Source organism: Nuphar pumila, chromosome 16 (genome assembly GCF_984573655.1).
Source record: "Nuphar pumila chromosome 16, dmNupPumi1.hap1.1, whole genome shotgun sequence".
Classification (NCBI taxonomy): Eukaryota; Viridiplantae; Streptophyta; class Magnoliopsida; order Nymphaeales; family Nymphaeaceae; genus Nuphar; species Nuphar pumila.
In genome coordinates, this window is record NC_143264.1 from 79,395,333 (window position 1) to 79,422,855 (window position 27,523).

Genomic DNA, 27,523 nt, shown 5'->3' on the forward strand with positions numbered 1-27,523 from the left:
CACAATTCTGACACATGGCAGGTTTAAATCGACGGCAGAAAATTTTTATAATTCAAATATCATTTTTTTTATGAAAAAATCATGATCCAGGTGTTGAGTGCGTGTTGAGTGCTATGCCAAACACATTTGTGGGATCGACATTGCAAAGAAAGAACCGAAATCCTCGAAAAGTTCATTCAGCATGTTTCATTTAACAAGCTTTCATCATATATATATATATATATATATATATATATATATATATATATATATATATATATATATATATATATATTAGTGTGCCAGTTCTTCCCACTTTCTCGTTCTATCTCTTCAAAATCACAGTTTTTTAGTTTTTTTTCTCACATCCAACACCTTAAATTCCATATGTGGTTATGTTTAGTAGAAACCTGTTTTTGGATTACTGGAATCTGCCCTGGTTTTTTCGGTGATCTAGATCAATGATTATGAAGGTATCAGTTTTTCTGGCTCTTAAAAACATGTTTTTTACTAAAAAACATGATTCAAAAGTAGATTCCCACTAAATCGAGCATGCTAAACACATTCAAACCCAAACGGTTCAGATCTATCACAAAACAATTTCAGATCTATCACAAAACACTTCAAAACTATAGGGGCAGAACGGGACAAATTAAATAGAAAAATGAGGTTTAATTTGTTCACTTCTTATATATATATATATATATATATATATATATATATATAGAGAGAGAGAGAGAGAGAGAGGTTAATTTAGTTATAACCTTTCTATTATTATTATCAGGATTAAATTATTAGAATACCTTGTGAAAGCGGAAGCATGAATGATGCAAATCAAACCCTCTGTTTGCCAATAAAAACTACTTTATTTTACTTCTATGCATGAAAGTTGAGAAAAAACAGAGAATACAAGAAAATTGCATAAAATTCATCCAATTCTTCTATTTCTTCTTACATATTAAGTATTTATAGAAAAAAAACCATAATATTAATTTTGGATCTTGAATAGATTCAATATTTGAATATAAAGACTCAAGGACTCAAAAATCTAAATGAATTCTTATAGACTCTATTCTTTTGCTATACTCCATCATTATTTACGAATTGAAGAAGACTTGCCCTCAAGTCTATATCACGCGTTCTTTTTTTCAATTTCATTCCACTTTGTAGGTTATAAGCTTACAATGTAGAACTAAGTCTTAATAACACTCTACCATTTGAATGAATAAAAAATGATCAATCGAACGAAAGTCACACGAAATGCTCCAAAATAAACTTGCTCAAACTAAATCATTGTTTGGGCTATGGTTTAGGTGGTATGAATAATGGGTTTGGCGGATTGAATATTAGGCTATTCATCGTACCTGAACAAGGATGGGTTGAACCCAAAATTGGATCTTGGTGAACAAGACTGTAGTTGAGTTTGGGCCAAATAATGTGTTAGGACCAAAATATTGGGTTTGAGCTTGATCCTTACTAAAAACCAAATCAGATCCATTGCTTTGTCAGGTTCAAAATTGGCAAGAACCAGGCCTAGATCTATTTGATGGATGATAATGGTTGGGTTTGGGTGTCTTCCATAGCTGGACCAGCAAACATCCGATGGGTGCTGCGATCCGAGCTCCCCATTGACTATCACTAACCGGTAGGATAAGTGGGTAGCCTATGGTGGAGGCACCACCACTAGCTGCTCTTTCCTTGATCTCAATAAGTACCCAAACCCATCAAGTTCGCATAGGTTGGTGTTGTCTTGCCAAAATATGAAACGAAGGTGAAATGAGAGGGGAAAAGACCACCTTCTCTTCCTCTTTATCGTTGTCAAAGAGCCTCCTGTTGATGGGATAGGTTTCCATCGACCAGATCCGTCTGACGTGAGACTACCAGATGTGGGGTTCTGCCAGTTTGGACGTTTACTCATAATAGGCGTCGTAGAATTGTCTTCACACAAGGGCACCCCAAGTATGACATTAATTGATTAGGTCACTTGAAAATTATCCTGGATGCCGGATTCGTTTTTTGAGCCCCTAGCTGAACACAATAAATCTTTGCTCGAGTTACTCAATTAATTTCAATGTTGAATTGATCTCTGGCATCGTGAGACTAGTTATTATGATCGGCATGACTCTTCGAGTTGAATCCATTGATGAATATAGAAATTAACTTGCAGGATTGTTTCCTAAAATTGATCTTTAGAACGAGTTGAGGTGAACTGTCCCCTCACTTTGATAATATTTTTCTTTGTATTTTGCAATTACGTGATAGACAAGATGAGCGAACTTTGTTCTGATACCAAATTGATGCAAATCGAACCCTTGATTCATGAAGAAAAACTAACGTTATGCTACTCTTATGCACGAAAATTGAGAGAAAATAAAAAATATGAGAAAATTGCATAATTTTTTTAAAAAATAACAACTTTTTATTATCTAACTCTTCTCTTTCTCCCTACATAACAAGTATTTATAGAAAAATAAAACTATAATCTTAATTTTGAATCTTAGATAAATATAATATTCGAATACAAAGATCCAAAAGCTCTAAAATTTAAAATAGATCCAATTGGATCCTTATGAACCTGATTCTTCTGCTCATGCATCAAGGAAGTAACTTTTAAAAATATACAATTATTTTTTTTGGTTAAAAAGTCATGTTTACTTTTACAACTAAAAATTTAAAAAGTATATTATTTTTTGTAATTTTTGTCTTAGTATTTTTTTTTTTGAAAATAAACCATTGATATACATTTTCACAAATATCATTGTTTTATTGTTTTATGGATATGCTTAGTGCAACTCTAAAGTTAGCACTCAATTGAGCGAAATTTCCAAAACGACCTTAAGAGTGGTGGTTATTTTCTTTAAGTGTTAATTTTAACAATCAAGAAATATGCTTTTGTCAAAAAAAACAATCAAGAAATATGTATTTTTGAAGTTAATATTTGAACCTTTTTAAGAAAAAAAAAACATTTGAGTTATTGATAAAATTTGTTATATATATTTTTCAAAAATACAATCTCTTTAGTGTGCTATAGTGATTTTAATCGGATGAATGCTGCTAATTTTAATATAAAGGGCTTATATATTGCTCTCACCGTCCCTTTCAACTTTTTTTGGATAAGACAATCCGGTTTCTGTTTAGCATGGGATAGGGCAGCTAGTGAAGATACTGAAATTTCAAGCTTGGATTCTCCTGCTGACAACTGTACGGCTAAAGAAATATATTTGAAATTGACTTAAAAGTTTTAAGGGAAAATAGTCGTTCCTTTGGTTATGGCAGGAAAGCATGTGGATTGAAGAGTCGTGGTTCGATGAGAGAGAGAGAGAGAGAGAGTCATCTCGGATAGGTCAAGATTTGTCTGTGAGGCTCTCCTGAACTAATATAAGGTAATTATACGTAGTGAATTACTGACAATATAGATTGAAAGATTTGCTTGTCAGTTTAGTAGGGATGGCAGTTGGACATGAAACGGGGGATGAATCCGCCTTGTCCTGCCCCGCCCCCATCCCCAATTCTTCTTTAGGGATCATCGCAATGGACCGAAGGAAAACGGAGCTCCGCCACGCCACGCCCCTGTTTGGGCCAGGGATGAAGAACATGAAACGAGGATAGAGGTTAAAATCAAAACCCGTGCAAGAATGGAGGCAAAAATGAAAGGCAAGATTTGAGACGGGGCGGAGGTGAAGACCTTGTCCCCCGCCCCACCCCAGTCCACTGCCATCCCTACACTCTAGGTATTGCATTAGGACAATAACCTACAAATTAGAAGTAGAAGTAGATTGTACTACTAAGAACCCAATGACTCGAGTAGCTTGGGTACAACTCTATCCTTACCCAAGTTAAAAAAAATAAGATAGAACTTATGGCAATAGTGAACTACATCTTTCACATTGATAGTCAAAATAGCTAAGAGGGCACACTTGATTTGGAAGTGGGGCCTTATCTTTTTTATTTAAAGTCTTTATGAAGGGACATCGTATCATCCTTCCCAATGTTGTCAGTGTCGTTGTCTTCTCTGGATCGTTTGGCCAACTATTCGGGTCTATCTGTTGGCCTATATCGATACTCAAGTGAACCGATATTTTAAATATTTATTAAAAAATCGTTGATTCACCCCTGAATTGTACCAATTTTTGGGCGATACAATATGAATACAGGCCGATGTACATCGATACTGATAACGTTGTTCCTTCCATTGTTGCATATTTTGGGTTTGGGTCCAACCCATCAGGTGACCCAGTTTGACACTATTAGTAGGATGGTTAGTGGAGAGTTACGAGGAGTTAGTAGGTGAAGGTTACGTGAATGTGGACACATAACACTACAAGAAATCTATGGATTAGTGACGATCATAATACGTCGCTAATCCATCGCAAATTCATCGCTGAACAGTTTAGTGACAGGTTAACAACGGAATAATGATGGATAACTTTCATCGCAATTTCCTAATCGCTAATTAGCAACAAAAAATATTTGTCGTTATTTTCGTCGCTAATTTGTGATGAATTAGCGAATGACATGATTCGTCGCAAGGTCGTCGTTAATCCACAGAGATTTGGCTTTGCAACAGATACACATTCATCATTAATGTAGCGATGAAATTGCGATGAATTACAATCCATCGCAAAACATCGACCGATTCAGTTTTTCGATGGATAAATATCCGTCCCTAATCCGTTGCTAAATTGGAGGCCAATACTAATTAGCGACGAATAATATCCATCGCAACATATAAAAAAATTTGTTTGAAATATAAATATCGAGAATTTTTTTTTCGTTATACAATTTATATATCTTGTGTATAAAAAATAAAGTACACATAAAAAATACATACACAAAGCAGCTGAAACAATTTATCGATCCACTATAATCCTCACCAAGTTCTAATTATTTACAAGTGAACATTTACAAAGAGTTTTTTTGAAACAACAAGAAGGTACAATAAATTCAACACATGAATCTAATCATCGTCAAGATTCTAAGCATCATCTTCTTCATTGTCTCGATCTGCCCCTTCATCCATGCCTCCATCAACTCCTCTACGCTGATTATCTTCAGCATCTTACAAGAGAAAAAAAAGGTTAGTATTGATAAACAAAATATAATGAAATAAATCATATGCAGTACACCTAATCTAAGACAATCAAAGTAACATGAATGAATTGCACATAGACTAACTAGCAATAAAGTGAAGGACATTAACAGAATTCAGGTATGTGTTTAAAGGCTGGCAGAAAAAAATTCATAGTGATTTAATCATGCATATATGTGTTCTAAGGTTGTCAAAAAAATATCAGTGATTCAAGCATGCATATATGCATTATAAGGCTGTCAAATAAATATCTTTTGTATCACAATCATGCTTATATGTGTTCTAATGTTGTCAAAAAACTCTCATAGTGATTCAATTATGCATATATATCTTCTAAGGTTGTCAAAAACTTCCATAGTGATTCAAGCATGCATATATGTGTTCTAAGGCAGTTAAACAATTTCATAATGATGAAATCTTGCTTATATATGTGTTATAAGGCAATCAAAAAACTTTCATAGTGATGGAATCATGCTTATATGTGTTCTAATATTGTTAAAAAACTTTTATAGTGATTCAATCATGCATATGTGTTATAAGGCAGTCAAAAACTTTCATAGTGATGAAATCATGCTTATATGTGTTCTAATGTTGTCAAAAAACTCTCATAGTGCCTCAAGCATACATATTTGTGTTCTATGATTGTCAAAAACTTTCATAGTGATGAAATCATGCTTATATGTGTTCTAATGTTATCAAAAAACTCCCATAGTGCTTCAAGCATGCATATATGTGTTCAAAGGTTGTCAAAAACTTTCATAGTGATGAAATCATACATATATGTGTTATAAGGCAGTAAAAAAACTTTCATAGTGATAGAATCATGCTTATATGTGTTCTAATGTTGTGAAAAACTTTCATAGTGTTTCAATCATGCATATATATGTTATAAGGCAGTAAAAAACTTTCATAGTGATGAAATCATGCATATATGTGTTCAAAGGTTGTCAAAAACTTTCATAGTGATGAAATCATACATATATGTGTTATAAGGCAGTAAAAAAACTTTCATAGTGATAGAATCATGCTTATATGTGTTTTAATGTTGTGAAAAACTTTCATAGTGTTTTAATCATGCATATATGTGTTATAAGGCAGTCAAAAACTTTTATAGTGATGAAATCATGCTTATATGTGATCTAATGTTGTCGAAAAACTCTCATAGTGCTTTAAGCATGCATATTTGTGTTCTAAGGTTGTCAAAAAAATTTATAGTGAAGAAATCATGTGTATATGTGTTCTAATGTTGTCAAAAAACTCTCATAGTGATTCAATCATGCATATATGTGTTCAAAGGTTGTCAAAAACTTTCATAGTGATTCAATCATGCATATATGTGTTCTAATATTGTAAAAAAACTTTCATAGTGATTCAATCATTCATATATGTGTTATAAGGCAGTCAAAAACTTTCATAGTGATGAAATCATGCTTATATGTGTTCTAATGTTGGCAAAAAACTCTCATAGTGCTTAAAACATGCATATTTGTGTTCTAAGGTTGTCAAAAACTTTTATAGTGATGAAATCATGCTTATATGTGTTCTAATGTTGTCAAAAAACTTTCATAGTGATTCAATCATGCATATATGTGTTCAAAGGTTGTCAAAAAACTTTCATACTGATTCAATCATGCATATATGTGTTCTAATATTGTCAAAAAACTTTCATAGCGATTCAATTATGCATATATTATTATAAGGCAGTCAAAAACTTTTATAGTGATGAAATAATGCTCATATGTGATGAAATCATGCATATACTAGCTTGAAATCTAACGACATGAAAAAAATGACATGAAACTTTCATACCTAACATGCAACTGCAGACAAAGTTCCACTGTTCTAAAAAAAATTGCACAACTCATTACGGATAACGTCGGAAATTTCTTTATGTAAATAGTCACGCATTGTGTCTTTAACAAGCTGGCGGACACCATCCCAAGAATTAACTAGGTCAATCAGACGCTTGGAGTTGATGCTGATGAGAGAACTCTGAGAGCCCTGCCTGGAGGAGGCAACGACTGGTGTGGTGTTCATATTACTCCTAAACTCGAATACACAACCCTTTTTGGGTTCACCGGTTGTAGTCACCCATGCTGCAAGATCAAAAGGCGGATGCTAAGTGGAGTCATCGCCATATCGTTCTACCATATGCTGCTTGTATGACTCCTACAAAGTAATGATTACAATATGGATTAATAATTAAGAATTATAATGTTCATGGTAACTTATATATTATAATGTTTATTAATACAATAAATATATACCAGTGTTGTTCTCACTTTCTCTGATACGAACTCTCCTGTGTTCTTACGTTTATGTGTTTCAACAAACACATCTTTGTAAGGCACAATGCCTCATTTTTCTGCTTCTTATGAGGTTAAATGATAAAAAATTTATTTAAAAAGTATGCACCAATACTTATAAATTTGACAATATATATATATATATATATATATATATATATATTGATGAGTTACCATTTTTTTCAGGTGGCTTCCAAAAGTCCTAGATTCACCTGTGTGTAGATGGGCATCAGGCATCTTCGCTCAATTTTATGCAGCTTTTACTGCGCGGTTTCACCTCGATTTAGTGCACTTTTAGTATCAATGGGTCAGGGCATCGATAGGCTGAGGAGAACGCCGAGCACCTGCACATCATTTTAATGGCATCTACAACTATGCATTTACAATTCAGTTCTGTTTATGCAAATACGCCAACATCCATGACATCCACATTTTGGATCCTTCGGTGAAAATGGTACAACAGACACAGTGGGAAGGCAAGACGACCCCACCTAGGCCATGTGGGACCATGGGTCCCTCCTCGTGGTTGCATAAGACAGCAAGGTGGCAAAAATACATCACCACCCGTTTCATTGGCTTCATAATGGTTGTCCAATAGTGAGAGATCAAGGGATCACTTAAGTGTCTACCTATGTAATCAGGCTAATCATATGACAACATTTCATAGTCTCCACAACAATATAATGCACGCTCCACTCAAAATGCTTGTTGGAAATTTTGTTTAACTCAGTGGGTCATGCAATTGAGCTTGAACTAGGTACCCTCAAGGGTATGCGTATATATGTGCTATCTTTTAAGGGATAGTTGCAACAATTAAAGTCAAGTTTTTGGTGTAATGTGTACTTGTACAACTATGCTCTCAAGATACAACTGAGCTTTTACCTACTCACAAAAAAATTGATCTACGCCCTGCACTAGACGAGATCATCAACCTCGACATGAACTACCTTGAACAACCTCTTGTGTAGGATAAAATAATTTAGACTAAAGTTAGATATGGATCTTGGGTTCATATATGGGTATAGATTCAAACTATAAGAGGATTTGGATCCGAACAATAACTGGATCAAGATTCGAACAACTGGATATGGGTTTGATCAACAACCAAATCTGGATCCTAAATAAAAATCCAAACAATAACCAGATCTAAATTCTAGATAGGGATTCAAACATCAACCATATCTAGATTCTAGATAGGAATCCGAATTGTAATCGGATTTAAATCTTGGATAGAGATCCAAACTAAATCTCAAAAACCCAAAAGAAGAGAGAGAGCAAAACTTTTGGAGGAAAAAAGAAAGAGCACTCGTGAGAGAAGGGAGAGGAGAGAGATGAGAATGAAAAGATTAAAATGGGAAAGAGCTAGGGTTTATATATGCTCAGCCTCAGGCCATCCATAAAGACCATAAAGAGGCCTTTAATGGGTCCAAACGACCAGCAATAAGTGAGCATAGCTGACCAAGATGATCAGTCATCAATGCTCAGGATAAGGAGGGCACCCAAACAGGAATAGAAATGACTCTGACAAGGTCAAGACCGACCTTAATTGAGTCAACGATCAATCAAAGCAAGGATAAGGGTGACTACTGGACCATTTTGAACCTTTAATGCTCATGCAAAACTGTTGGGCAAGGTTCAAACATATCCGAATAAGATTTAAAAAGATCTGAATAGGTTTAATGCAAAGTCAATGACAACTTTAAGGCTTAAGTAAAGGTCATTTTTAAACTTAAAAAAGGCTTTGTTAAAGGTTGATTTTAGATTTAAAATTAAATTCATCCCACAAGTCAAAGACCAAATCCAAACCCAAGCTCAAAATCTAAGGGTTAACATCAAGATCAAGATCTAAAAATAAAATGATGCTCAAGATCTAATACCTTTGAGGTCCTTGCTCTTTAAAGCACCACCCCCTCTATATAAGAACAAGAGCCAACGTGAGACTAAACTTTTGTATAAAACTCACTACCTAAAAACTTAAGACAATAGAAAAATTAGAGGAAATACTTAGGGATAGTTTTGAGCCAAATTTCAACAATGATATCATGTGATTGGCTTGTGTCACATAGACAGGCACTTATGTTGTATCCCCACTAGGTCCTCCGATATTGCATCACTGATGTAGCCTCTAAGAAAACATAGTGGCCACTTGGGTTGTAGCGTTACTTGGTGGCCAAGTCTAGCGAAGGACCCCCAAAGAGGTTTGGCATAGTCAGAGGCAAAACAGTTAAAAGATTTTTTTTTTTAAAAGCCCAGCCCTGATTCCATATGAAATAGATTTTTATCCTTTTTTGTAGCCCAGTCCTAGCCCAGCCCAGCCCAGCCCTGACTGCAGCAAATAGTTTGATTTGTCCGTATGAAATAGATTTCTATTAATAATTGCAGCCATTTTTTATTTTATCTCAAAAAAAAAAAAAACGGGGGCGCTGCCCCCGAACCCCTGACTACCACACCAATTTTTTTTTTTTACTACACCCCTGTTTGCACCCCCCCCCCCGCATGAATCATAGCTACGCCACTGGGCATAGTGGGATGGGGCCTAGGCCGCTAGACAGGCAGTCTAGGTTCAAATCCCATGGGCTCACCCCTTGAGAAAGCCAAAGCTTGGAAACTCTATGGAGGCAAGGGGTAAGCCCACAGAGTTTTACACTGCCAGGGCAGTGACTGTAAGTACAGCAGGCAAAGCCAATGCGGCTAGGTCTTGTCTTTGGTCCTGTGGTCGGTTTCTCCATGTAAATATAAAAAAAGTCCAGCAAGGGAGTTCGGGTCTTTCAAATGGTTTTCGGAATCAGGATCCAGTTTGAGACAGATCTTAGATGGATATACGTCAATGGGAAAAGCTACACCCGAATCCAGATCTGACTAGCTTAAATAGCTAATCATATCCGATATTTACAGGTATTCTGATTTGGATGTGTCAGATTCTTATTCAATTTGAATTCTTGTGTAATACTCCCTGGATTGGATTATCAATCAGATCTGACTTTTGCTACCAAATCCAACTAAATAGATTAAGATTTGGTTGGATATTTGACCTGAATTATCCCAATTGTTTAAGTTACTAAAAACAGGGTTGGCGGGCTGTTACTTACAGGAAATAGCCTCCCATGGGATTTCAAACCCGAGCCACCTTGGTTAAGAAAGCGGATCAGGTCAAGGGTTGGTGATGAACAGCATCTAACCATCTTGCACGAATCTATATCCTAAATGGACCCTACAAAATTTTCTGTACCCGTTTCATGTTCTTGATGAATGGCATCGACTAGAGCATATAGGACGGACTGCTGAGAGTAAAGCAACAGATCCATGGTAGTTGGATGTCGTTCATCGCTTGGACTAATAGCATCCAAGGGACCTCTGACGGTATTATGGTTAGGGGTCCAGTGACCCGATCCACTTTCTTCGGTCAAAATGACGTGGCTCTACCAACTCAAGCATGCACGCATCAAAATGCGCAAACAAGTAACCGGTGATGAAGACCCTTGTTTAGCGACAGTCTTGACCATCATTAATTGGTCTTTAGTAGAGCTGCAAACGGTCCGGATTTGAGATGGTGATTTTGCAAATTATGGCTGTCCCGGATCCGAGCCCAACCGACCCTCCAGTGTATTTTCTGATCCAATATCCGAACCATTTGCAACTCCAGTATTTAGCAAATAGCAACAGTCAAGACCGTGCTAAAGACTCCTTTTTCATTTGTGTTTTTTTCTTTTTCTTTTCACGTGTGTTCATTCACCCACTGTTTGCAAGTTAACATGCAGGTATTTATGTCCTACATTGTGTGTGTGTGTGTGTGGGGGGGCCAGCCCAGCCAGATTTAGGGCATGAGCTTAATGGGTGGGTCATGGGCCAGGCACCAGACCCGGGCCTCACTGGAACCACACTTTCCTTTGTAGCATCTCCCCCTTACAATGATTTATTTTCTTCAGTTGTTTGGGTGAGGCGAAACGTCGCTCCTCAATGTGTTATATATATATATATATATATATATATATATATATATATATATATATTAAGAAAAAATTTTAAACACCCCTCAAGCTTTTCTGTCTAAGAATTTGCAAATTCTCGACAAAGTTTTTATTTGGTTAATCAAATTTCCTTCAAAAGTACACACGTGAGGGATGTCATTGTTGCCCAACACCTACCAAAAGCACCATGTTTTAGACTATTCTCAGCCGTTCATTTATCTGTCATTGATGCCGTTAATCTAGAAAGTGAATGACATCAAAATTTTTTATAGGGCCCATCTACGTAAAAACCAGCATTTTGGATGGGTTTTGGGTGTCATTCATCTCCCTGATGAGGACATCCAGGTGCCTTGAAAGGATTTTCAAGGCAAGGTTCCTTGGTCCTGATCTGTTACTAAACAACTGAGAGGCCTTAATGTGACTTACAAACTTTTTGTCTCTTTTTTCGAGAAGAAGGCAAAGAGTTATTAGTAAGAACAATATATATATATATATATATATATATATATATATATATATATATATATATATATATATATATATATTACCAATGGGGGCTCTAGGGCTCTACTTGTCTGATAAAAGCAGCTAGTGCACATCATAGTGACAAATATAGCGAGATTTATAATATCTCAAGAAATTGCCTGAAAGTTTAAAACAGCAATTTCTTGTGAGATTTTCAAAATATCATGAGATTTATGAAAAAACATAAATGCCACAATTTAAACATGATATTTGTGTCTTAAATGGATATTTATAGTGAAAAAACTGTGTTTTCTTTTTAAATAAATTTTATTAATATTTTCTTATAAAATTATTTTTTATATTTTCTAGTTTATTTTTTTATTGCCAAGATTTTGCCAAAAAAAATGCAGGATTTATGAAAATGTTTCGAATTCTCGTGAGTTTTTAAAAAAACTATATTTTTTGCCATTTTTAACGTTTGTCTCTACGGTAAACGTCACATCGTGTAGGGATGCAAGTTGGAATCCCAATGGTATCGTTGTATCACTGGTAGGGGTCTGCCTAGCCCCAGCTTGCCTATAAAAAAAAAAAAGAACAAGATATTTTTTTGAATGAAAGTAAGAACAAGATATTGATCAACATACTATTCAAGGAGCAAGGCCGTCACCCCATTAACATGAAGAAAAACCAAAGAGAGAAACTACGATCCTGTGATTCTAAGATTGCACATTACACCATAGAGATTTGATTATGTGTACGATTTCATTTCTGCGTTGCATCTGTACATGATAAACGGCATCTCATGCAGAAGTTTTTCTTTTTTTTTAGGAATGAAATCCATCTCATGCAGAAGTTAAACCTCTCTCTCTCTCTCTCTCTCTCTCTCTCTCTCTGTGTGTGTGTGTGTGTGTGTGTTTAACATGTCCCACTAGATGACTCGGGAGGTATATCGAACCCTTGGTTTACCAAGTTGGTCAACAATGATAACTTCATGGCAGCCTCGTTGATCTCCTCACTACATTCCTTGACCTGATGTCAAAATATACGTTAGTATACAGAGTCCTCTTAATTACTGCCCTTAATTACTAGCGCCTGACCAAAGCCTTGATCAAGTGAAATAAATGAATTAGCTAGTCTGATCAATCTGATTGATTAAATTATGATCCCCTTGGATGAGAAAATACTATGAAGTTTTGCCTTTCCTCTCTCAAAAAAAAAGACCATGAAGTTGGATTTCCTCCATCTTATGATCATAAAAAAAGTAGAGAAACCAAACCCACAATCCAATTCTAACATTTGGGTAAAACCCATGTATAAAATTTTATTTTCCTTTGACCAGCAATAAGAAGGGTAAATATCTTTCTTCAAATAAAAAAAAAAAAAAGAAGAGTAAATATCTTGTACTAATGAAGGTATGAAACTATCGAGTAAAAATCACCATTTAAAAAAAAAATCAATTTGTTTTAGTTCAGATGTTACAGATGTGATCTACATGGTTTTTTAGTACAGAATGACTTTTGAATCCCGTGACGTGACTTGTAAGCAGGCTGTTGAAGGGGTTCAAAAATCAGTGACTCATAATATACCAAAACTTATTACTCAAAAAAACATGCTAGAAAAATACGATTGAAAGTTCTACCCTTAGTAAACAAACCATGTTAAACACATCTACGTGGTTAGATTGAGTTGATATAATCTTGCATCTATGATATGCCACTAAATAGTTCCGTACCTTCATTGGGTGCCAAATATTTTCCCCAATAAGAAGTATGGGAGATGTACTCACATGAACTGTAAATGTCAGGTTGATATGTTCTCCATGGATAGTTACGTTAGAAGTCTGAATGAGTATATGCTCGAGAGACTCCAGTACTTGTAATAATCCCACCGCCACTCCCTTTGCTGCCTCGCATAAGATCTTAATGTAAAATTCACAGCTGTCTATACGAATCACAACCACCTGCAGAATGAAGAGAATTCAATTGAATTAAAGATACAGCTTAATATTACAATAATTTGAAATATTGGATAATATTCCAATATATTATTCTATTCACCTTTTATTTTTTCCTTTTTAATTGGATTCCCTGAGTCATAAGTTAAAATATCTAAAAAAACACAGTATTTTGATAGAGCAAAATATTTAGCTAAAAACTAAAATATTTGAAATGTAATGCCACAGAGGAAAAAACTTGAAAATAGTAAGCTGTATTGCATGCTCCTCCTTTTTCTTTATTTTTATTCCTTGGGGAGCCAGTTTGAACTTTTTATCCTAACAACTTTTTTTTTTTCAAACACATTGTCATGGTATCCTATTATAAGAACAAATTACAATATTCATATCAGCACCAATAACATTACACTTTAAAATAATTAAATATCCTAGACCAATGACATTCAAATGTATCTCAAATGAGTATCAATATTATAGTTGGAAGTGGATAAAAAAGGAAGTATTTTCACAACCATTTGCATGTCGTCAATATTTTCTTTCATTTTGGTTTTCTTCACTCTTTTCTTTTTTGGATTTTGCTTTTTGTTGGAAAACATAAATATTGCTAATATCAGCCATCATGTTGGAGGAGTGTGGGGGGGGGGGTAGTTTTATAATTTTACCTAAAATAGGTTTCCCTAGACTCATTGTATTTAAAGAGAGCAATTCATCTTTGTAATTGGTGTGTGTATCTCAATCTAATAGTGGATCTCAGTGCGACCATGAATGTAGGTAACTCTTGCCGAACTACATAAAATCCTTATTCTTTGTGTGGCTGATTTTCTTTTATTCTTTCCATTTTTGTGTTTCTTCAATCTATCGATATTGTGTTAAGTCATTACCTAACAACTAGTATCAGAGCCTTGAATCAGAGGAAAAAGTGGGAAAAGATTGAAGACTATCCATATTAGAAGAAGTTGCATCATCCTCTTGTTGGAAGTAAGCCAAATATGAGTCAAGAATATTGAGTTTGTTAGATAGACATGTGTTGGGAGTTGTTTGATTAATGTTGGCTTGAAACATCACATTCAACATCAAGAATGAGAAGACCATGTTGGTCTCATAAAGGCGATTTAAAATATACATGAGAAACCATCAATATCGAATAAGGTATTTTTAATGTGTCATTTGTTTAATCTAAAGATGGCAGAAGATGCCTCTGTACCAGATCATATCAACGAATTCAATGTCATTACAAGCCAACTGAGTTTGGTGGACATCAACATTGAAGATGAGGTCCATGTATTGATATTGTTGTCCTCTCTGCTAGATAATTGGGGTGCCATTATGACTCAACAGTTCTTTTGGTTCAAATAATTTAAAGTTAAATAAAGTTTGAGATTAGATTCTAAGTGAAGATATTCACAAAAGAAAATCAAGTGAATCCGTGTGTTTTTCATGCCTAGGCCACCGAAATCCCGATGCTTAGTTACCAAACTCTTTTTCATGGGAGGGTGTTGTGTGTTCTCCCCAGAACACAAATTTGCATGTTTCAGTGTGTACGAAGGAATATCTTGGGACCCACAATAATTCATATGCCAATGTTTCCCACAATGACTTTATAATAAAATAACATATAAAAAAGGTAGATATGCTTTTGACAGAAATGTCCTCCTGTGAGATAGATATGTGTTGGATGAAAATGTCCTCCTGCTCCCCGTATATAGATTTGCATGTTCCGCCTTTGTTTTTAGCTTGTGCTACAACACATGGCCGCCTTCTCGTTCCTGCCTTGTGTTAGATAGAAAACTTTTCCTGGTTCGTTTCTACCTCATGGAGATAACTATAAATCGAACGACTGGTTCGATCATTGGTGGGCGTCAAAGGGGGATTTGTCGGCCATCTCTTTTTACAGTCTTCTCTTCTTCTTCATTTTCGTTAGACAGTATGGAAAAAAGCAATGACGCACAAACATTCCAACAAGTGCCATTAAAGCATCGTGAGTACCTTTCCATGTCATCATGTTATTATTGAAGAACATATGTCATCGTGAGTGTCATTAAGGCGTTGTTTTGTTATTGCAGGTAGATTATATAGTTTCAACGATTGGAAACATGAAGATATTTGTAAGGCGGTGGGATATCCTGACAAGAATGCTTGGTTACAGATGCCAGCAAAGGCCCCTACCCCATCCGGTATCGTCCATTCACTCAGTATATGCAATGTAACCAAATCGTGGTTGTAGTAACATGTATATCGATTTGTGAGATATTGTTTGTTTGTTAATATAGATTTGTAATATATTATGTTGAATTGTCATATATTGATTTGTAAGATATTATGTATTTTCTAGTGTCGATTTGTGAGATATTGTTTTGTTTGTTGATATCGATTTGTAATATATAATGTTGAATTATCGTATATCAATTTGTAAGCTATTATGTGTTTTCTAGTGACGATTTGTGAGATATTGTTTTATTTGTTAATATTGATTTATAATATATTATGTTGAATTGTCGTATATCGATTTTTAAGATATTATGTATTTTTTATTATCGATTTGTGTGATATTGTTTTGTTTGTTAATATCAATTTATAATATATTATGCTGAATTATCGTATATCGATTTGTAAGATATTATGTGTTTTCTACTATCGATTTGTGAGATATTGTTTTGTTTGTTACTATAGATTTGTAATATATTTTGCTGAATTGTCGTATATCGATTTGTAAGATATTATGTATTTTCTATTGTCGATTTGTGAGATATTGTTTTGTTTGTTAATATCGATTTGTAATATATTATGTTGAATTGTCGTATATCGATTTGTAAGATATTTTGTGTTTTCTATTGTCGATTTGTGAAATATTGTTTTGTTTGTTACTATTAATTTGTAATATATTTTGCTAAATTGTTGTATATCGATTTGTAAGATATTATGCTGAATTACGGTATACCGATTTGTAATATATTATGTTGAATTATCGTATATCGATTTATAAGATATTATGTGTTTTCTTATTTCAATTTGTGAGATATGATTTTGTTTGTTAATATCGATTTGTAAGCTATTATGCTTAACTAATTGATAGTCGTTGTTATATGCATCTTGAATAAATCGCAGTAAATGTATGCACGGGCTAACACAATTTGATATTTTGCTCATGACAGTGTTGAAGATATCAACTAGTTGTAGTGAAGATGATGTATCGCAATCATTAGAAAGTCATGGAGCAACAAACATTCGTACTATCGATGCACCTGAAGAATTGAATATGTGCACTAATGATGCACATGATAAGAAGGGTGCAGGCATTGGATTCACTATTGAATTGAATATTCCAGCAGACGAAATGCAAATCGATAATGAGGTAGACGATCATGACAGTGCACTTGACAAAGGTGCAGGCACTTCAAGTCTATATGATAGTATACTTGACTCTGTTCCCGTAGAGGGAATGTAATTTAATAATGAGGAGGTTGCATACAAATTTTATAATGATTATGCCTTAAAACTTGGCTTTAGTGTTAGAAGGTATTCTTGGGCAAAAAATGCACAGGGTGTCATGGTGAGAAAGGCATATATTTGTTCTAAGCAAGGTTAGAAGAAGTCAAGTGAAAATCCAACAAGCAGCAAGCCAGATTCAAGATGTGGTTGTCCAGCGAGAATGGTGTTAAGAAGACTTTCGAATGGGAAATATGTAGTTCGTACTTTAATTAATGATCATAACCATGAATTAGCCACTTCATTTATGACTCTTATGTTAAGGTCACATCGTAAAGTAACTGAAGCGCATACTGCAATTATTGAAATAGTTGATAGCACCGACATTGCACCAAGGAAGACATACAATTTCTGTGTGCACGTAGATGGTAGTCGCGAGAATGTACCATTCACAGCTATGGATCTAAGAAACCACTTGAGAAGGAAGAGGTTAGACAACATGAAGAATGAAGGAATATGTTCTTTGGTTGATTATCTACAGAAAAAATCAAACATTGACCTTGGTTTCTTTAGTGCAATGCAATTGGATGAAGATGGGTATGCTGTGAATATGTTTTGGGCAGATTCAAAGTCAAGAGTGGATTATGAATGCTTTAATGATGTGCTTATTTTTTATACGACAATGAAGATTAATACGGAATAGTGGCCATTTGCGCAGTTTGTTGGAGTGAACCATCACTCACGGAGTTGCATATTAGGCGACGCTTTTTTGTATGACTAGACCAAGGAAACCTTTGAGTGGTTGTTTAGAGTATTTACACAGGCAATGAATGGGAAGCACCCTGGAGCTATACTTACAGATGGTGATCATGCAATTGCAGCTGTAATATCTCATGTATGGCCATATGTACATCATCGCCTATGTTTGTGACATATATTTTAAAATATAGCAAAGAATATATGACACATTTTTAATCAGAAGACAGAGTTTGGTAAAAAGTTTAGACAGTGTGTACTTGAGAGCATAGACGAGGTCATCTTTATGTCTGATTGGGAGCAAATAATTCAGATGTACGACCTTGAAGACTGTGTGGTTACAACATTTATATGCAGACAAAGAGAAGTGGGCATTGGCATATGGAAGACAATACTTTTCTGCAGGTATGATAAGCACACAAATAGTTGAATCTATGCATGCCACACTAAAAAAAAACCTTGTATTCATGTTTAACAATGTTTTATTTCATGAAACAATATGAATTATTTGTAGACGGTCTTAGACAGAATGAGCTTGAACAAGATGTGAAATGCTTTAACACCCACCCTGTAACTTTGGGCATGAAAATATTGACGCGACCTGTAGATCTATATACACTAACTGTATTTGAATAAACTAAGAAGGAAGTTATACAGGTCATGAATTGTAACATAGAAGGATGTATGCAATATGAAAATATGCACAAATACCATGTTGTATGGGAGGGCGAAGAACATCCAAAAAGGCAAGAAGCACATGTTACGTACAATGTTGACAACGGAACAGTTGAATGTATTAAACATATGAGTCATAAAGATTATCACCTCTTTATGAAATGTCATACTTTCATGTACTGCAATACAATTTATTTTATGTGCTTTAGTATGTTAAGATTACATTTATGAATAGCTTGGTCTCTAACTCATTCTATTGGTCTTTTTAATATTGTTATTTTGTTATTTTCTTTAACCAAATGAGAGATCTTTTATGTAAAATCAATAATACATGAAGTCATAGAGAATCAATTCAGTTTCACAAATGTAATCACATATAACCATAATGTATTTTCATACAACAGAAGGAATCAAACAGACTTAACTCCTGTACATGTTGGGAATACAATCTAGGTGCTAACTCTTTAGTAAGAGAATCTGCAGTCATTTCCTTCATACCAATTGTATCAATACATACCAGATGATTCACAATCCTTTCTTTAACAATAAAGTAACTGAACTCTATGTGTCGACACAAGGTTAAGCTCTTGTTATTTGAGGATATAGCTGCTTCATTATCATAAAAGAACTTTAGTGATCTCTCAATAGAGTCCAATATACCAAGATCGATAATGAAGCTTATAATTCATATGGCCTGAGATAAAATCTTGTATAAAATCAATAATTTTTGTTCCAATAGATTTCAGATATTCGTTCACTGTTCTGCAGTGAGAGATAATACCGCAAATATTTTGAGCCACTTATAATTGCAAAAGAAACAAGCTAAGAATATTTGAATACTCTCACTTCTCATAGACATCCTTCAGAGTGACTGTTTTATTCTCCATATGAGTAAAAAATAAATCACTCTATACAATATTCATATTAAAAAGGTAAATATGAGAGCCCCTTATTATTCACCTTTTTAGAGACAAGCATAATTGAGTCATTATCGTTCCACTTTGGTGGAAACGACAATATTCATAGTTTCTTTGTCTTCTTAATTCACAAAAAATTGACTTCAGTTAGTGAAACTAGCAGATCATGTTACCAGAGGCAATTCAATATTGTACCTTTAGGTATGAACATGCTTCATGGGCTGGAATACACATCTACTATTACACCCTATATAAATTTGAAACACAACGACCTACCTTTGGGTAGAATCATTATTTTATAAAGTCACACATAATCATAATATTGAATCTAAATACGGTCCAAAGAATCCTCAATCAATGTAATTCAGATCACTTTGGTGATTGCATGAGTCAGTCAATCAAGATCTTTTACCGAAATCATATTCGTATTATTGAGCATGCCCAAGCACACAGGTTAATGCATGCATATTCATGATAAAATATATATTATATCATCAAAATACAAGTTCATGCTTCAACTTATATGCATACACTAATTTTGATGATAACACATTAAAAAATGTCATGAATTTAGTCATAATTTATGATTAAAAATATTATGCATAACTTAAACAATATAAAACACATGTATTAAACATGCATAAGTTATGCTACCTTAACAATAAACAATTATAAAGCATGAAAAATGATAAAAACATACTCATATGGGTAAAACCCAGGGTTCTTAAGCTGGAATCGATCTAAAAATACCCTGAACCGGTCTGAAACAGCCTTGAACTGGTCATTTAAGGGTCTTAATTGGTTCTAAAACTAATAAACTAGTGCAAAACATGAACAAAAGCTCATAAAATCCTATATCTGAATGAGAAAATCCTTGTTCTTTCATGAATTCATGAAAATAGGGTCTCTATATCTCAAAATCGGTGAAAAACTGATAGGAACCAGTCAAAAATGGATTTGAACCAGTCCCGAAAGAGGCCATATCGGTCATAGAACCGGCTCAGGTGTAAATAGTATACAGGCCCCTTTTATTGTTGTAAAAAACAAAATCGGTTCCAGAGGACAGCTCAGGCATGCTGTGCTGCTGACGAATGTAGACCAGTGATAGTGAGTCACCATCACCGGTGACAACGGGTAGCAGGAACGGGGCCGGTATGTAGAATGTTTGTCTGCAATCGGTGGCCAGTGGCCTTGCCGTACTCGGGTTTGTCGGTGGTTTTTTGTGCTACTAAAACCAGACCCCTATTATTTTTTGTTATTTGAGTTGCACAACACTACAAAAGAATAATAGGGGTCTGGTTTTAGTTAAAATGGAGAATGAAATGACAATAGAAATCGCTGAAAATTTACAAAAATAAACTAGACTCAATAACAAAGACACCACTTTTTACGGATTTGGAATATGACCTCCGGTTAGGGAGATATGGCCCTGACAAGTTGGTCCTAATTCAGGTAGAGTTTTACAGCGATTTGTTTACTGAATAATACTATAAATCGCTATAGTGATTTGCGGAAGACACTACAAATCGCTATAGTGAGATCCAACAACACTATAAATTGTTGTGGGGCTCGTTGCAGACCCAAAAACACTATAAATCGCTATAGTAATTTGCGGAAGATACTAAAAATCGTTGTTGAAAGGCCGAATAACACTATAAATCGTTATGGAGATCGTTGGAGTCCCGAAAACACTACAAATCGCTATAGAAAAGCCCGACACTACTACAAATCGTTGTTGGAAGGCCAGATAACACTATAAATCGTTGTGGGGCACGTTGAAGACCCGAAAACACTATAAATCGTTATAGGAAGGCCCAACGATACTACAAATCATTGTGGGGCTCGTTGGAGACCCGACAATACTAAAATCACTATAGGGGAGTCATTGAAAAAAACATAAGAAAGAAACAACAAAAGAAAAATAGAAAAATCGTGAGAAGGGGTGTTACGAAAACCTCGAGCAAGAAACAACCGAAGGAAACATGAGCCCCACGATTAAACAAAATGCTTTATTGCTCTTTTTCGATAGTTAAAAGAGGGAAAGAAAATAAAAAATTTATACAAGGCCCCAAAAAAAATTGAACGATGCTACAGTCAGTGTGCAGGTCAGTTGGTGTTTGATGGAGCAATATAGGATCGTCTGCTGGATGTGCATAGAAGTAGAAAGAGAAGGGAGAGAGAGTGAGAGGGTTGATGTTTATGACCTTCTCTAGGGGGGACTCTTTGCCTCCCTTGATTTCTTTTCTAGAGAGAGAGGGGGTTTTACAGTGTTTTACGGAGAAGGAAGAAGAAGATGACAATGAAAAGTTCAAACAGACATTTTTGATGGCTCAGGTTCGTTTCGCCGGATGACCATCGGATCGTCGGCTTACCATTGGATCGTCGGCTCACCATCGTTTCGCCGGATCACCATCGGATCGTCGGCTAAGGTTCGTTTCATTGTGTAGACTTTGAAAAGTCAACATCATCCTCGACTTTCTGGATGGAGGACATGTTTGTCCTTTTTTTTGAACTGTTTGTTTTTTCTTTTTTGAATGAAGGGCATTTTTGTCATTTTCTCAAACCATCGTTTTATAAGAAGAATAGCAAGAAAGGGTACTTAAGTCTTTGCAACCACACCATACTCCAATGCTAAGTGATGTCAATATACACGGGAATACGAGCCCCATATGCTTGTATACGTGGTGCTCATTCAGACCCCCGAACACAGACGTGGGATTCAATGAATCATCGGGGGAGAACATACACCACCCTCTCATCCCGGAGATTTTAGAGGACAAATGATTCAAGAAAGGTTATAAGCCACTATGTAAATTTAGATGATATGGATGCCGTATTTAAGAACTCAAGTAATTCAGAGATAAGCTTGCAGTTCAATTCAGGAATATCATGTGACCGAGAAGAAGGAAGCCCAACCATCAGTAATGAATGTATTTGAACTTATTTCAATGTCCAAGGGTCTTAACCTTGGAAATCTAATTGATGCAGAGCAGGTAAAAAGACATGATATTCGGGTTCTCTAAGTCGGTATATAACTTTAGTGGGGGTTCAAATATCGAATATGAAGATGATGACAGAAATATGAATTATGTAATGCTAGGGTCTAAACTTTGTTTTGAATATATAGTTAAACATGGACCCCTTACATAAAACTTGTGAGTTTAATTTCGCGTTGTTATTGCTTTGTAATCCTCTCTCTCTCGCAATTGAATCTTTGGATGTCTCTATTGGCCTTCTGGTATGCATTTGCTGCCTCTTTTTCCTCCACCAGCCTATTGGCTGTTTATTGGCGTTCTGCCATATTGCGAGATAGCCACTAAAAGTAACTTTTTTTTAATTAACTGCAGCATTTATATCTAGTATGTATTTCTACTAATAGCATGCAGGTTACTTGTCTTTTTTTTGAAAGAGAGGAGCAGACTTGTCGTATATTGCTCAGCTTCCAGTATTCAATGAATTTATTTGAACATAAATATAAAATAATATATGAATAAAAGTTTTTTTTTGAAAAAAACTGCTATTAGTGATGGCTGAAACGTCACTACTGGTGAAGTGTTTTTTCCAAAGCAAAGACCTATAGCCACTGCCAAAGCTGTTGCTATAGGTTTACCCAGAAGTAACTGTGGCTAGTGATTTTATTTAGTGACAGCTTGACTGTTGCTAAAAGATTTAGCGGCCAGATAATTAGTGACAAACCCTAGGATATTTAGCGGCATATCCTGGGATCTTTAGCGGCAGAAAGGACCATCGCTAAAAGTCCATTTTGTTTAAGGTTAGATTTGAACAAAACAACTTCCATCATAAGATTTAAGAGGGGTACGAAGAGGGGGGATGACAGTGGTTGAGTGGAACGGGACTGGTAACTATGGTCAGATTTTACTTTTGGATTTCAAGAACCTTTTCATGTGATGGCACCATTCTTATAAATTTTCTAATGACAATAAAGATAAGGTACAGTCGTAAATAAGACATGTTTCCATCAAAACTTATTTGTAGACAACATTAAGCATTTTGTTACCACTAAAATACAAAAGTGTAAATGTTTTACAAGTGCATTTGATGCACCCATTTTTGCAGTAATTGACATCAAATGTCCTTAAGGTATTCAGGAAAATGTCATCACAAGGTATTTGGTTCCTATAGACATTGTTAGACTCTACAAAACGTTACTGAGACAACTAGGGTCTTTTGTTCTGAGGCCCTTACAATCTTCTATGATGCTTCCTATTTAGCCTTAATGTAACAAAATAAGGCAAAAGAAGTCCAGAATGATGACGAAGAGTGTCACTGTTGTAGGGGATTCCATGTGATAGAATTGTGTCTAAGATAATGCTGAAATTAATAAAGAAGCATTCTATCTACAAGAATTAGAAGATCAATAATATCTTAAGGAGATTCAGATTTCTTAGCTTAATTAGATTTAAAATGTATTAGCATTTATGTTCCCTTTTAACTATATTAGAATACATATAAACCATACGAACGCATGATATTTTGTAAATTCTGGCATGATTGACTATAGAAATAAATATCCAATGAAAATATTTACAAATGCAGAAAATATAACCTTGCCTAAACAATCTATTCAACTTAAAATTTGCAGTGGACAATTATTTGTTGCCATGTGAGAATTCATGTATGAACACAAATTGGCAGAAAAGCAGACAAGCATTATCCATTAATGATGTCTTTTTTTTTAAGTTTAAAAATTGATATTGAATTAATGATGCCAACTTGGTGAAAGATTCATTCCACGGAGTGTTGCATTCAAGGGGAAAAAAAGGTCTACGGGTCGGTTCCACTTCCAAGTGCAGTGATATAATCATTGAGGAAAACGCAAGAAAGGAAAAATAACCATTAATGTTTATCGTGCAAAATTAAATCACAAATTGGATATCAATGCAGAACTAGTTCAATACAGCACCCTCACAACAGTAGTACTACAAATAGTACTGATAGCACTCAGAAGTACAAGGAACAAACGAGTACTGGTGAAGGACTTGTTGAGACTATTTATTGCAAACTAAAGTATACAGTGACCACAAAGATAGGTGACTCAAGTGCTTTGTTTGCCAAATCAATAGAACAAAACTTGTGGGTTTCCAAGAAGTCATATGTAACATAGAGAACATTGCAGTGGAAAATGATGCTAAAGATGTTTGACATGCACATTTGATATGGATAGCCTTACGGTGAAGTCATCAGTTACTGTAAGTAGACTGAGAGAAAAGAAAAGGAAGAAGATGATGATGATGACCATGCCTTAACTTTCAGAAAAAAAGGAAGATGATGATGGTGGTGGTGTCGGTGACAACGCAAAGGGCCATGTGTAATCTTTGCCTTCTTGTTTGTAACTTAGATAAGGAGTTAGCCAATAATAGATGTGCTTTATGCAATGAGATTTAGGTGTAATAACGCTGAAAAAAGGAAGGGAAAACAAGAGGCAACAAAATAATAAGAGGAAGAGTAACTGCTGAAATTAGTTGTTCTTTTTCCTTATTGGCAGATCAACACGAGGCAACAAAATAATAAGAGGAAGAGTAACTGCTGAAATTAGTTGTTCTTTTTCCTTATTGGCAGATCAACACGAGGCAACAAAATAATAAGAGGAAGAGTAACTGTTTATAGTGGTTATTCTTTTTTCTTATTGGCAGCTTTGATATAAGAAATGAGAAATCGGAGCTGAGCTTATGTAGATGGGGCGAGTCATGATGGGGTCGGTGTACTTCGAAAAGAAGTTGAGATCTAGGTGAGTGTTCGGGAATAATGGACGGGTAGGATTGATGGTGAATGGCTAAATTTGGGATGGCACAATGAAACTTCTGAGCTAAGATCAGTATAGAATGAAGTTTTGGCCATATGTTCCTTTATTTCTGACTTCTGACAAGATGGTACGCAGAAGAGAATCTCAACCCTCTGTTTAACATGAATGGAGACACAATATTGTTAACATTAGACAAAAACATTGCAACATTATGATCAATGATATTCTCTATGTTCTCTTTTGCATCCATGAATTTTTTGTTACTTAATTTTTCATTTCCATGGTTTAGATAACAAATTAAAAGACGTTATATTTATCTTTTGATATTTCATAAGAGAATCAAAATATTGTTGCACGTACCTGCAGTATCTTCTTATGTGCAAATTGATTCTCTCTAATACCATCCTGCTTTGGAATATCTAAATCAGATTTAAAGCCACTTCGTCCTCCTGCTCCTCCTTGTAGACAACACTCTAGCTGAGCAATTTCTTCCGATAGTTTCGTTGTTTCTTTTTGCAACTCTTGCACGTAAATCACGGCATCTCCTACTAGTGAAGCCTTATCCATCTGCACTGATCAAGAGAGAATTCATCATATTTCTTCTTAATGCAGTTCTTTTTTGGGATGAGACCTGCTGTTTGGTTGCAGTAATAGACAGACGTTAAGGAAAGACGAACAATAATATTAACATGACGTTGGTTCTTCTTCCAAAGAAATTAGCACGACCTTGGTTATTTTGGGCACCAAAGACCTGAGAGCGAGGAGTTTCTCCTTCATCTTCCCTCTCCGGTTTCTCTCTGAGAGTAGAGACCTTGAAGGTTGGGCTGACGATTTGGTGGGGGGTGAGACGAGCTGGGCATGGTGGTAGTTGGCTTCCTCAGAAGAGGAGCAGCCAGCAATATCCTGATCACAGATGATACCCACGTCGTCGACAAAGGGTGCTTCGTAGAAGGGAGTCTGCGGAAGGCATGAGGTGATGTCGAAGACGTCAAAAGGAGGAAGGAGGGGGAGGTTGTTGGTGCCGCCTGCAGGTGGCTGCTCGTCATCTTGCTCCTCTAAATCTATCACATGATTCATGATGTGGTCCATCGAATTGAAGTTTTCCAATGAGATTAAGGCTCTCTCTCGCTCTCTCTCTCTCTCACCAGAGATATATTCCTCCTCTAGGGTTTACTTTGACATGTCGTATGAATGAAGGGAACGAGGAGACGGGACGTCTCTCTCTACATTATTTATTGATTGGACATGACAGGTGCAGATTAGGTATATTTGCATAAGGATGGCTGTTGGATGCTGTCTTTTGAGCAGCTCTTAAACTTTTGGGAGACTCTCTCTATATATATATATATATATAGTTTTATTAAAAAACACATAATAAAATAGGCATTATAAATAGGAGCTGAGCCAAAAATATAAACTAGGGTGGGCACAAATGCACTTAGAATCTACCTTCTAAATGTGTAGAGAATAAAAAACCTAAATTACACAAGCATACAAGCACGCCTAAAGCAAAAGAACCAAATCAAAATCCTAACTCCTACAAACATCACAAATTATGCATTTATGCTAATTAAAAAAATAAATATTCTAGCTAAACTCAAATCTTACCATATTCATGGATTCATGTATAATGGTAATTGAAAGAAACATAAAAAATCCTAAAACCATAACTAAACATTTATGTTATTTTAAAAAAAAATCAAATCAAAACCCTACCTACAAACATCATAAGTTATGCATTTATGTTAATTGATAAAAAATCCACTAATATTCTAACCAAACTCAAATCATGCAATATTCATGAATTCATGCATAATAGTAATTAAAAAACAATCATTTTAAAAGCGACCAAATCAAAACCCTAATTATTACAAACATCACAAATTATGCATTTATGCTAATTGATAGAAAATACCTAATATTCTAACCAAAATCAAATCGCATGATATTCATGTATTCATGCTTAATGGTAATTAAATAAACACAAAAAAAAACCCATCAAAAGGACTAGTTCAGGAAATAGCCGAAGGATCAACTAATGGGTTTAGGAAATATTTTGATCATCTCGATCTATGCCAGACGCGAAGAAGAATAGAACATAAAGAAAATAACTTCTTGGATCATGAAATACACATCAAAGTTCACTAAAGAAGCTATGACTCATCGCCAACAAAAAACACGAAGAAATGAAATGTTTACCTTTCTGGCATTTGGGTGAACAATT

General features: G+C 35.1%; 1 protein-coding gene across 1 annotated transcript; it reads right to left on the reverse strand.

The window, feature by feature from the left end:
* Positions 1–12,722: 12,722 nt before the first annotated feature.
* Positions 12,723–26,388, reverse strand: LOC149813768 (transcription factor FER-LIKE IRON DEFICIENCY-INDUCED TRANSCRIPTION FACTOR-like). Its single transcript, XM_089991201.1, has 4 exons — positions 26,026–26,388; positions 25,660–25,866; positions 13,594–13,767; positions 12,723–12,836 (listed from the first exon to the last, which is right to left on the reverse strand). The coding sequence occupies exons 1-4, from the start codon at positions 26,386–26,388 to the stop codon at positions 12,723–12,725; spliced, it is 858 nt and encodes a 285-aa protein (XP_089847327.1).
* Positions 26,389–27,523: the final 1,135 nt, after the last annotated feature.